The sequence below is a fragment of the Megalops cyprinoides genome, chromosome 1, assembly GCF_013368585.1.
Source record: "Megalops cyprinoides isolate fMegCyp1 chromosome 1, fMegCyp1.pri, whole genome shotgun sequence".
NCBI classification, from domain to species: Eukaryota; Metazoa; Chordata; class Actinopteri; order Elopiformes; family Megalopidae; genus Megalops; species Megalops cyprinoides.
The window spans coordinates 30,290,691-30,304,436 of NC_050583.1; the positions used below are offsets into that span (position 1 = coordinate 30,290,691).

Sequence of the window (13,746 nt, forward strand, 5' to 3'; positions counted from 1 at the left end):
TTCAGCCGGTCCTGACCGGCTTTGCCTATCAGATAACTTGTCAGTGTGGGAGACAGGACATGTGGTGTGATGGCCACAGGTGAGCCGCAGGGAGGGAGCCTCAGTCATTGGACTGAAGCACCCCCAACCCCTACATTAAAACATCCACGAGGCCAGACTGGAGCACACATGAATTTAGATGACTTGACATAACGTTTCATTTCTGATCGACGAAAATTTTGCTTCCAAATAATAGAAATATGCATTATTAACTATACAAAAAAAAATCATTTTTGTATGATCTGGATAATGATAGTGCACTACTTGTGTTGAAAAGTAGAATGACATTTGAAAATGAATGTAATGCAAATCAGTCATGAACAACTGTCTTCAAATATTTCACAGCATGGCTAATGACTTTAAAATCACAATTTTAATGTAAAAGGTGATTTTTTTTCTTTTCTGAAATGACATCTTATCCTTCATGTTTCAGGCTGCTAAAGAAACCAAAAGTTCAGTCGGCAGCATTAATTTAAAATCTCATTTGCAGCACAACAATTTCCTTTACTGCAGTGAGCAGTTCTCGTCAAGCAATAATTGCCATTTTAATACTGAAACTTTGTGCAAGTTCCAGTTCAAATTTTATTTCTTCTCTCATAAGGGCCTCTCATTGAACTAAGAAATACCATACATTTATAGTAAAAGTAAAATCTGAAATTTTCATTAAGATTGAGATTTTTACACATTGAATCCTGTTCAGCTGCTCAATACTAATCATTTGATAACACTGAAATGAAGGGGTGGTAAGAAAGAAAGAAAAAGAACCACACCTTCCTCCAAAAGGTTCTCATAAGGAGTGGTCAAACACTGACAGACATTCTGCTTCACTAAACAGCAGCAATTTACTGAAAAAGAACTAAATAAAAGCATCACCGTTCATTTGTTTCAACAAATAGGCTGTTTTTTCCAAGTTTGTTTACAGCAACATTGCCACTTTGACCCGAACCATTTCGTGACACCTTAAGGCCCCTGTAATGGTTTGACAGATGATATGACATTTTTCGGGATGCACCTTTGTGGGTTTCATTACTCACAGATCTGCCGGTTTAACAATGTTACCGGGGGGAAATGGTGCGAGCCGCTAAATTTGCAGCGGTACCAGTGAACAAAGCCCAGCTCCACGGGACGGTATAAATCACACGGCTGCATGGCTCTGCATGAGGGTCGGGGCATTATTTTGCACACCATTCCAGCAAATGCCACGATCAAAAGCCCAGACAGGGAGAGAATGAAAAGCACGTCAGCGGTGGATGAGGTGGAGGACACGCACAGAAAAGAGGCTCCAGGTAATAAAACCTGACCACCCCCACACCTCCCTGCTCATCGAGTTTTACTGACAGGAATAAGGAATTAACCGAGCCAATCCGAAACAGGAGCCTGGTGTAAATCATGTGGCAGCTGAGCTGGACACCAAGAAGGTAGGAACAAATTCTGGCTCAAATCCTTAACGAAACACACAGGCTAATGCTATTCCCTTCACAGTCACCTGTGAGAGTGCTTGGGCAGTCGATGCCTCAGAGTTGTTTCCTTGCCAAACTCTGAATATTCCCAAAATTAAAACTTTCTGATGGGCTCCCCCACAGTTGCCCCGCACTCTTCCCATACCATATCTTTAACTTTAAGTTGGTAATTAATCCTCATTGTCCCCCCCAAAAAAGTGACATCTGTAATAGCCATTGAAATATCGCAGTCAGTCTGCAGTCTGCTCAGTAACTTGTCTATTAATCTGTTCTCTTCATAAAAAATGTCTCTGACATTGACAGAAACCGCCCACAGAATGCTCAGATATAGCACAGGGTGTTCCAGTTTACAGAAGTCGAACAGCAAATTTAGAACTGAGAGGCCCAGGAATGTGTGTGCAGACATGGATGTGACCATTCTCTAAACATTCGCCTTGTATCATGAGAGAAGAAGAGGGATACCTACCAAAAAAGCAGCCAGGAGGATTCCAGTCAAGCACAATTACACCTGCTTATGCCTGCTTACCCCACACACTCATTTTTTAGGCTGTAACTCCTTAATTAACACAAAACTGCCACTTACATTATGCTTGCCTTATTAACCAAGCAGGAGTCCTCCCACTCACCTCCTTGAACTCCCTTTTATACAGATGACCTTACCTCACCCAAATGACAAGCTACAGCTAAGAAATGTAGGCTGGAAGAAATAAAATAAGAAAATTGAGAAAGGAAGAGGAAAGAAACCTCAATAAATAAGGAAGAATGGAAGGGGGGAAAAAAACAGCATGAGGTAAGCTCAGGCTGCAGCCATCTTTGACTTTGTTCCCAAGCAATAAAGCTCTTGGATCTCATTTCTTGGTCAATAACAGCATCTTGCTCATGTCATCTACAAATAGCCCCTGGCCTAAAAGGAGCAAGTTTGTGTTGATTTTCTTCTTTACTTACTTGCTATACTCAGGTAAATGGATGGGCTTGTCTTGTTTTCCCCATTCTTTTCATTAACTGCCTGGACATAGTACCGTCCTGCATCGGCTGCGGCTGTCGACAGTACCACAAGCTGATTGTCCAAGGTTATTGCTCTGTGGAAAACAGAAAAAAGAGAAAAGCATTTGGGTTAGTTTTTTATAGGCAATTAGTGCAATGTTTCCTCAAACAAACAAAAAAACAACCTTTTTGTATCACGCCGTGTCAACCCATACCGTTTCAGTATGGAATGCTGTCCCATTAACTGCTGCTTATTTGCCATTTAGTTATTTTCCACATGTATTTTACCCCCACTGTGAAGCACAGATGGCGTTGACATTAATTCCACGGTGCCGCAGCATGTTTCCAATGTACTCGATTTCTCATTCCAACAGAAGCTAAAAAATCAATGAAGTCCTGGAATCGTTCAACAGCTATTACTGATAGAAACTGAACGAATCCTTAATGTCAAGAGACCAAGCTCGCCATCCACCTCACAGGGACACAGGCTCTCTATGGATAATCAACGTTACCAGCCTGTACTGGCAGCTAGATAAGCGAATGGCCCAAAAACTGGAGGAGAAGACCAGGCGATCTCGTACAGGCAGAACATGGGACATGACGTGCACATATCGGCCCGCTCCTGGGTCTGTACCCCTGCTATAGGCTGTCTTGCAGAGAGGTAGCTGCTGTTTGCATCTTCCCTTAACTCTATTTAATCACCGCATCAATTATGCATCATCACCACCACGGAGACTCCTGCTTCGGTGGAGAGTCACAGAGGAATGGTGTGGCACGCAGACACATGAGGAAACAAATTGCATGTGGCACGCGGGCTGTTTCCCTCCAGCTAGAGGTGTAGCTCTACGCTGCTCTCCTGCAGAGATATGACTGCAAACTGTCTGACCTTGGCGGGAGTTCCCCACATTCGCCGGTGCCTCTAAGTGCATTAGGAAAAGCTGTCCTGTGGCGTGACAGATCACCATCCGTAACGTTAAACAAAGTGAAACGTTTTTCAGTTTTAGCGTCGATTCCTGTGGAGCACCTGCTTCAGCTGCATAAAGCGTTAAAACATTTAGCTTTGAATTCATATCAATGATATGTTAGGAAAAAATATTTTGTTGACAGAACCTCTAGAGACAGCCAATTTACTGGGATTTGGCCCTGAATTGGTTCCTTCACTGTCACATACAGTTTGTTGGATTAAAACAAATTAAAAGCATCTCCCTGTTTTGTTCTTTTTTTGTTGAATACAGTATGCAATATGTCACAGCGTAGACATAAACAGTGCCTCTTTTATATTTCATGAGCTTTCAGCAAGCTTAAAAGTAACTTTTATTTTCGGTTCTCTGTGATTAAATCAGGTTTATGAAAAAAAGCCTATTGAAACCAAAAAAGCATCTGAAGGGGAGGCTGGGGCGGAGGCCGGGCAATGCTGATGAAGATGTATTACTGTTCTGTCTGCACCTCCAAACCTGGCTGAACATCTCGTCTCCAAACAAGGAGTGCCTGGGCTTTAAAGGCACCCTTCACAGATGCCAGAGACAGCTTTTAAAGGTCAAAGAAGCTGGCTTTGATTAACTTTTAATTAATAATGGTGCACAAACGAAAATTGCTTGGAAAGAGACAAAAAAAAGAACGGCATTTCCTGTGCGTTTCTAATTTTCCCTTTTGTTGGAATGATTTAAAAGCTGAACTTCAGAACGAGAATGGCTAATGTTACAGTTTGAGAGTTTGCCAAGTCTTTTGTCTGCCAAAGGACAGAAGGTAGCAATTCACCTGGTTTGCTGAAGAAAGCATTGGATGCCATCTGCATATAAACCGATTTTATGATTAGTTGAACCTGTTTAGATTTCACTAATACAGTTCTCCTGACGTATGGCAGCTGCCAGGAGTTCTATAAATAAAGAGCACAGTGAGAGGGATAATGGGCAGTCTTGTCTTGTACCCCTGAGGAGTGTGCAGGCCTTTGATATCATTCCAGTAGTAATTACACAAGCAGCAAGGGAGGTATATAAAATTTTAATCCAGTTAGAAAAGGTGTTACCAAGCCCTAGGTGATCTAAATCTGCAAATGAAAGGACACTATTTCACTCTGTCACAAGCCATGCCGGCATCTGCTGAGACCACTCCCTTACTCTAAAACTGACTGTGTCCATTTGCCCGTTTTTTAACCCACATCAAAATGCATTATTAATACATACAACCCAAAACTGCCTGTAAGTGCATAAGTACAGAGTGCATGTTTTAGAAGTTGCTGGTTGGTGTTTCCTGATGCTCCGTACTACTTTGTATTGAAAGTGAATACATCCTGTGTTCACAAAAGTCAGAGGGGCTGAATGGGTACAGCTGTAGAGACTATGACTTCACTGTGACACCTCAATATTCCACTAAGGGAGAGAGTGACATATTCCGCATCAGCTCACCACAGAAACACCTAGCTCACATTATGAAAGCCACTTTTCAGTTCATACATCTATGGCGGCAGTCTTGATGGAGCTGTGTGGTGCCCTTGTGAACATAAACCCCTATAATGTGGTTCGTATCTAAGCAATTTGATAGTCCTGTAAACCGTAATGTTAAAAATGTGGGCCAACTGAACGTTACCCACCTCATTGCCCCACCATATGTTGCAAGTGAATTCTACAGTAGTCTTTTTACACAAACTTTCAAAACATCCTTCACAAAAGGAGATTCTATGGGGAATTAAACTAGAGTGAAAGCTTTTTGGTTGGCCATGCAAGCCTTCATGAATCTGCTTTCTAAAGGCCACTGCCTTGGATTGAGCTTGGTCTGTCCATATATGGCATTTTAAAATTCAGAATTTTTCTGGAAAAAAATTCAAAATTTTCAAATTTCCACCTTCTGACAGATATGAATTTCCAATGGTTACAGTTGGGTAAAACAGGTATAACTGTTAAAACCAAAAAACATGCAACACGTCCAGTCATGAACATATAATTTCATATGTCACTCTCTACTGGCACAAGACGGAATGACAGATCCATGTGCTACACATTGAAATGCTTTCTAACATTTCAAAGTACACTGATGGTCACTAAAATACAGTCAAATTGACCACATTAAAAATCAGTCATTAAAACAAATAATTCCTTCATAAAATCTTTGTAAATGAACTGTTGAACAAAAATGGCATATTAGCTGGTGTAATATAAATGACATGGGGTCTTATTTCTATGTGCTGTACATTGTGCTATGTTTGTCATCAATATCCCCTATTCCACAAAGCCACAAAACTAACCCTTATGTTAGACACAACATGTGTTCCAGTGTACCTCTACTGTCACATTTATACACAATAACATTTGTCTAATGCTGTTTCTATCAGACTGCAGTATGTAAAATACATGTGTTTGCCCAAGCTGGTGTACATACAGGCACTAGCAATGAGCAAACAAAAAGCTGTATGCACTGTAATTTGGTGAAAAATGCACTGTCCTCTGAGGGAGACAGCCATATTCTGTTACAGTGCATGCAGTTGTGGAAAACAGGTGAACTCTCATTCATCAGAGCTGCATGTACCTGCATTCAGAATTCATTGTTTTCATTTTTTTTTATTTACTGACCCAAATTATTGTTTCAGTAGTCCAGGGTGCACACAAAGGTAATTATGATGTCAGCAGCCGATACTGAGTGTGTGTGTTTCCTCTGAGCATTATGCTGTAAGCAATGTCCAGTTTTTACATTGTGATTTATGAAGATGACTAATAAATCCCAGTTAAACAGTGCTAGAACTGAGTATTCTGTTCTGGCTAAATACAAATGTGAGTCCCTTTAGCTTAATATTTATTTATTTCAACTACCAGAGTTTAATTTCAATTCCTTCAATTCTCCAAGTCCCTCTGCCTGTGCTAATGGGGTAACAGGTCTTTAACATGGCTAGGTCTCTGAGTATAGTGAAGGAGACAGGAGAATGAATGAAGGGGTAGCAATGGAAAAGCACTAACACAACACAGCAGCTAGGAGGATGGTTCCCTTCTCTCCATTTTTCCTTCCTTTACAGTTTATTCTTAGACTTAAACTATCAGACATGACAATTACATTCAGGACAGCAAGAAAAGCCTGGGCTTCTCCATAGACCCACAGAAAGTGAGGAATGAGACGCCCCTACACACCCTCAATAGAGATGACGATGTTGCCACTGTTGTTTAACATACATGACTCTATCTGCGGTAATAAATAATAAAACCAAACTCTGTTTACTATATGCCTTTAAACAAAATAAAAACAAAACAGAAAAGACTTCACCGTGTTCAGCAGCTCTGCTTAAATTTATATTTGCAGTCTTTGGTAAAATTTGGTAAATTTAATTTTTTCCACCCTGTGTCCTGGAGAACAGAGAGGAAAACAACAGAAATTCTCACAACTGCTTTTTCTAATCTTCTTTGTCTGACAAAGCCTACCTCCCTAGAACTTCTTAATGAGTGATGCTGGTTCCTGGTAAAATCTCTAACATTCCTTTGAGGATTTCATCTAGTATAAATGGTTTTGTTTCTCTGCTTTTTCACACAAGCCAACAGAACATGCTACCAGGACACTGCAATATCCTATATTTAACTTCATATTCCAGTTTTGCCTCTCTATAAACCAGTGATTCATCATTTATGTGCATCAATTACTTGGCACTAATGGTGGTGGTAAAAAAGTAATGATCTATTGTAGACGCTTATGAAGAATTAATCTCAATACACTAGCTTCTTGCCACAATAAGGTTACTGGAAGAGTATCTGCTGTTCTCTTAATCACCATATAAGGTAATCTTCACTATCTGGAGGACATAACAAATGTTACCAAGAATTATAGTGAGAAAACTAAAAGCACAAGTCAATCCCAGTCCTTTATCTACCTCACTACACGGCTCATGAACATAAGCGTGTTATAGTATCCAGATGTACTGAAGTGATATCTTTTGTTTGGCAGTCTTGCCATTCTTTATACTCAATTCTCATTAGGTCTTTTCACGAGGGCATCTAGGCTTGATAGGAGCTTAAAACGCATTCAACAAGAAAAGGGACATTCAGAATTACAGAACAATAAGCCATTTAAATGCATTTAATGACATACTATGTGGCCAGTCTTCTGGACTCTTCAACTGTCTTGAACAGGAGCCAAGGAGAACTTTGAAGCTGACTCCAGGTACTTTCGCATGTTTTTCATGTGTCTGAATAATAACTAAGCAGTTTGGGACTGTGCTACAGGAGCCATATCACAAAGCTGCCAGTGAACAGAAACCAGTGACAAAGGTCTAACTGGAACAGCCAAGTGAGTGAGAAATGTCTTAATGTCAAAAGGATATCAGACAATCTATTGGTAAAATTCAGAGCAGCAATTAGGTACTTTGGCTCTCTGGCCATAGGCTGACTGCATTATCGATCGTTTAATCTTTGATTTAACATCCAATTGTTTCGATTGTTTCTAATTCATAATCAGCTAAAATATGTGCTAATACAGTAGCTTGTAAGTGTGTTAAAATATCTGTTCTCCAAAAAGTTCATCACTGTTCATTATAGATTACATTGCCAAGCCTCAACTGGCAGTGTTTTAAAGTAAGCACTTTTCCTCCTTTATGTCAAAACTCAATGAATGCTAGCACATGCCACTAAGCCAGGAGAGTCAGTGATTACCTTAGCACTTGGGTAAGCAGAGAGTTTCAACACTGGCAGGTCTGTATAGACAGTGGTATCTAATAACCAATGGCCATAACAAACTTTGTAGAGAACAGCTATTTTTTAGCGAGCTACAAGTACCTATTCTAGATGGCTAATCTCAGGACCGCTCAAAGATAAATACTTCACTCTGTTAGCCACCTAAGAGCAGGCATTTCTAGAATAATCACCATGGACTTCTCAGCATTTTACACAGGTAGACTGCCTGCTTGTTAAAGAAATTTGATACCTTTCAATCTCCCCCTGCTTGACTGGCCCTGGTGGTGGGTAGGAGTGGCTCTGTGAGAGCACATACAATGGAAATCTGAGTAGGAACCCTGTCTGCTTTTTGGCTCTGCTCCCCCCTGGCTCAGATACTGATGGTGGAAATGTAGCCTGAAGCCTTCACCTCACAAAAGAAAAACACTAGCATTCTGTGCTAAGCAACCTTTTACTCGGATACTACTGTGTTGTGAATTCACCCTGCATAGCATGAGACAGCTTTGTCTTCCAGTTTCCTGCAAAGAGCAGAAAATAAGCACCTTGATAGATGAAAGTTTTACTCTACATGGACCTGCTGAAGCTACCTGCTGTCAAGCATTGAATCAACAGTATCGTCTGTAATTAATGATGGTCTTACACCAGGAAACAGAACGAGATGATTCCCATGAGTTAGAGAGCTGCAGTCACAGTGAGCTTTACAACCGAGGGCCTAATCATAAAGCTGCGTTACCCTGACAGCTGCAGGTGAGCCCGTGGCTGGAATTCTTCCCATCTTGCTTGATCTTGTTAGGTGCACCTCTTCATTGAAATCAATGCAAACCTATGCTCATCCTTACTTTCAAGTGTGCACTTCTTTAAAGTACAGTATTTATGTTCCATTATGGTGGCAGTGGAAGTCAGAGTTTATTTTTTCTAATTGATATATATTTTTAATCAACTGAACAGGGAACACATTTTATATAGTTTATGAAAAACAGTGTACACCTTCAGTTTTGACAATAGGAACAAAACATAAGACATGATAAATATTGCTTTGCTGCTTTTGGGGGGTTAAAAGGAACACATAAGTCATCTATTACCAGTAGAAATTAAGTGGACGTGAAAAAACAAGCCTTACTTTCACACAACCCCCTGAGGACTGTCTGGAACAGAGAAATAACCAGGTTGGTGTGTCATTAATAATGTAGCCGCAGGATTCATTTTATTAAAACTCAGTGGCATTCAATTAAAGTTCCAAGTAATAAAGACAGTTGCTCCTACCAGGTCCCCAAACTTATTAAGTGTCGCAAATGTTAAGGCTACAGGACTAATTGAGAGAGTGCAGTTTGGGACTTTGGCGTCAAGCTCTAGCCAAAATCCTTCCCCTTCTGCAGCTCTGTCATCAAGTCTGTAGTATAAGTACAGTAAATGCCTACCTCAGTACAGATTGACTGGGTGAGAGCGCTGCAAAGAACACCGTTCCCCTGCTTCAAATCATATACATATCCAGACCCAGGGTCATAGCTCTACTGCTCTGCACGGAATTAATTATACCAAAACACAAATAATTTCTGATTCTTTACATTCTGACAAAAGTAACTTTCAAATGTGCAGGCATTTATTCCGCCCACACCACCTCCGTGAAATAAATAAATTTACTGCACAGTGAGAGAAAGTTACGTCTTTCAGTGTTTGCAAGGCATACCTTGGGGATGGGGGTTACAAAACACTTCAGCTAAGAAGCAAACAAAAAGCAGCCAGTTCCTATCACATTCGTCAATAGCTGTATTCTCTTCCACAGAGATAGAAGAAGAAGGTATGGATCAAAGAAGAACTGAAATTTAAGGCCTTATGAGCTCAACGGACTGGTGAAAAACATAATTTTAAAAAACAGATATTCTGTAACAGAATCCTTTAAATCAGCATAATTCCCAGCTCACAGCGCAGATGGGAGCGATCCCAGTTCGACCCACCGATATGCGCAGGCTGGCCGAGGAGCGCGGGGCCAGGCCAGAGAAGAGAACAGCCTCATGGCGTGGAAAGCCCTTGGCTGTGGGTCCCTGTCACAGCCCTGGCATGAGTCTGCTCTAATCCTCCACAGCTTCCCCCGGGCTGCCCGGCCGTGAGGACAGAGATCTGCAGGTTGGGGAGAGCTTTGTCAGGAGGGCTGGAGCAGGTGGTGTGACATCACCTTTTCAACCTGGAGCCTCCAACAGCGCTTATCCTCCTCAACAGCACCTAACCGGCCCAATGGAATCAGGCCCTGGCAGAGCTGGAGCCAAAGACGCTACAGGCTAAAGCGAGGGCACTCTCAAGGGAAACTGTTGCTCGCACTGCAACGGCGCCAGAAACAATGGCACAGACGATATATGCACATGCGCAGAAACAGTTTTGTCTATTTAACCCTTAGGGGGTCATTAGAATATTTGAATATTAATGAGACATTCATGACCCCATTCTGTTAGCAAGCAACTTGTATGAGCACAGTAGAGTACTGCAGTAAAAAATAAAAACATGCTCAGTTCTCATGACTCTTAAAAGCTGCATGAAACCATACAGTAATACAGAATGGTCACAGTAAAGGGGCAAGGTGTAAGGTGAAGAAATGCTCCAACAGTCGTTTTTTCCAGCTGTCGCCAGTGACACTACAGTGTCTTTATGATACATTAAATAACAAAATATGATAACAAAAATGATACCAAACACACTGCTGATTTTCAACCCAAGACTTAAAATAAATAAATAAATAAATAAATAAATAAATAATGCAATAGATCCAGCCACCCTGTTCTCTGTAACATTCTCTGGCGCTCTTTACCTCTGAGGAGTCGACAGCAGGCTGCCGTGTCAGCATATTCCTCCCTGTATGGATATGCATAAGGCATTCTGATGACCACATGCGCAAAGGAGGTACTCCTCTGACATAAAGGCCCCATTTTTCTGGAACTGACTGCAAAGTTAATCTATTCAGTTTATTACATCCAGAACACTTTACGCTTCATGGCACACTTGTGCAAAGCAAGTGCCAAGCTTTCGACCGCGGGGAAAAACAGTGGTGATATGGGAGAGCTGCGACAACCCCCAGCTGAATTCACTACAAAGAGCCATGCTCTGGGCAGACTGAAGACAGAAGAGGAGCTCAGCGATTTGGTGCTCCTGCTTCTATATTCTGCCTGGCAGTGCACCATCAACCTCCACCCACACTCTCACTACCAGCAGACTGGCTCTATGTACCATTTCATAAATATTTTAGCGTTACAAGGACCCAGGCGAGAACAACATCTGACCATTCTGGTAAAAGTCCTTATGAGTGTGATTGAAAATCAGATCAAATTAATGTAATAAGTCTCTAGTATGTTGTTTTTGTAAAAATTGCCATGGGAACTGCATAAACACTTTCATTAGTTTTGTTTGCCCGTTTCAGATGATCAATGTGCGGAATAACTTTTTTGGAACTGGACCTGACATCCAGCCAGCCTGGAAAAAAACAGGCTAAAGGGTGGGAGGTGTCACGCTCACACCGCTCCCCATTTATTTCACTCCGCTTGGCGGTGTGGGCATGGTCAGCACACTGAATCCTCCTCCAGTGCAGCCACAAGCGCTTCAGTGTGTGCTGGTGGCGACACTGACAAAGTAAGATGGATATTGGGGCCACATCCAACACCTCCCTATCTTCACACGCGCTTTTCTCCCACACTGTGGGAGTGGAAACTTCCAACTCCAGAACTCAAGGTCTCAGCTACTTTTTTCTTACAATACTATTCTAAAACATTAAAAACACAATGAATTGTTATATATATATATATATATATGAAAACGGAAAATTATTTCTTGTCCGCACTATAAATCAGGTGACCACAGCACCAGGAATGGTCTCTGTAGACTATCAATAATGTAATGAGAGTCGACTGTGTGTGCTGGCCATTAATTGGCTACCATTTGGGATTTGTCTATGTCCAGTAGCTGGTGGGGAGTTTCTTCTGAAACAAGGCCAGGGTGATCAGCACAAGCACTGTGCTGCAGTTTTTACAGCGCTGCCACTTGATTGGTTTATGACAATAATACAATAAAACAATGTGACAATTAAAGCAGAACATGTTAACAGAAAATATGCTAAATAATAAAACAATAAAGACCGATGAACAAGTTGAGGAGCCATTGTATGGTTTTGTTGTGGGAAGAGCCCCACTGTCTGGATTTAGAGAAATAATCAATGAACAGAATAGCATCTCACTAGCAGTTTGGCAATGATGATTGTTGTTCCCTTCAACCCTGCAGAGATCGGCATGCCCATATTGTGAGGCCACTCTTACTCCTGAGAAAGGCCAGGCATCAGATGTTACGATAGTACGGCGGCCAGTATGAGTCAAAGCGACAGCAGAACAAAGCGTGTCCGAGGCCTTTGTTGTGCGAGGGCTTGTGGGAAAGTGTTGCCTGTTATCCACAGACATCCTCATCTGAAACCCTACGGCCGTGTATCTGTGTGATGCCACACACCAAAAGAACAGACAATAATGAGCATTCCATTTGAAGAATCAGGTTCTGGGCCATTTGGTCTCCGGACTACAGAAAACAAGCCGTCCACTTGAGGGGCTGTGAGCCTGCTTGCAGCTCTGGGGTGTCATCAGGGAAGAAAAGAAGTTTTTTTTTGTTCCTTTTTTTTCCCTTCTGTGAGCTGAGGGTCTTGAATGGATGTGCACGCTTATGTGCTCCCAGAGCAGTTGCCTTCGAAAACAAGCCCAAGAACAACTTAACAACCCACGCCCATTCTCATCAAGACCGAGGAGAAGCTACTTCTCCCTCACTGACAGCGCTACAAGGGCCCACAGTCAGTCCAGATGGGCATCCGTGGTGCCAGCTACTGATAGGGGCAGGCTGGGCTCATGCAGAGAGAACTCCAGCAGATACAACCAGCAATGGAGAGCGGGGCTCAAAAACCATCACAGCCATAGAATGCAAATTCATTTCAGTCCTCAAAATGAGATTAATCAGAGGAGATTCAGGTGGAAAAAAAAGCCAAAATTTGAAGGCCTGAGCCGTTCCTTAAGTTCCCTCATTATTTCAACATATTTCCTCTTTCACTACAAAACAGGTGCTCTCCAGTTCTACCAGCCTCCCTGTAGTTGCTCGATCCACATTGTTCTCAGTGACAAGGTTTATCTGGTTGCCTGGTAACCAGGTTGATGCCAGGTACTTATCTGCTGCTCCTTCACCCCAGCCTTCATCTGAAGAGCGAGGTGCCACTCTCATGTCTGCTGAGCGACTTGAGGCACTGCTATCTGACATTTCAAAGACTTTCTGTGCAATTAATTATGGAACACTTCCAGGGCCTGATTAAAATGATTTGCTTCATAATAATATAACCTTCTGATTTTACTTCTGTGAACCTTACAAAAATGTCTATTGTATGATAAAGTGTCTGCTGAGCAAGAGCATGGGTGAGAGACAGAAAATACTCCCTAACCTTATACCACATTTCCTCGCTTAAGATAAAACGAAAAGGAGAAACATTTTTTTTTTACATTATGGTAAAAAATCGCTTTTGAGTGGTGAAGAGTTATGGTGAACAATGACGGGCAGATTTTAGTGTTCTCAGAAAGTCAAGCCCAAGCATCTCTTTCATCACTAGTCTCTCA

The 13,746-nt window shown here is 41.7% G+C and overlaps 1 protein-coding gene across 2 annotated transcripts in view; it reads right to left on the reverse strand.

Moving 5' to 3' along the window:
- The window catches only part of sdk1b (sidekick cell adhesion molecule 1b), a 314,207-nt gene that overhangs the window by 112,232 nt on the left and 188,229 nt on the right, over window positions 1-13,746 (reverse strand). For both annotated transcript variants that reach the window (XM_036528197.1, XM_036528191.1), the window contains exon 6: window positions 2,445-2,578. In XM_036528197.1, coding sequence (XP_036384090.1) covers window positions 2,445-2,578 — 134 coding nt within the window. The remainder of the gene's footprint in view (window positions 1-2,444; window positions 2,579-13,746) is intronic.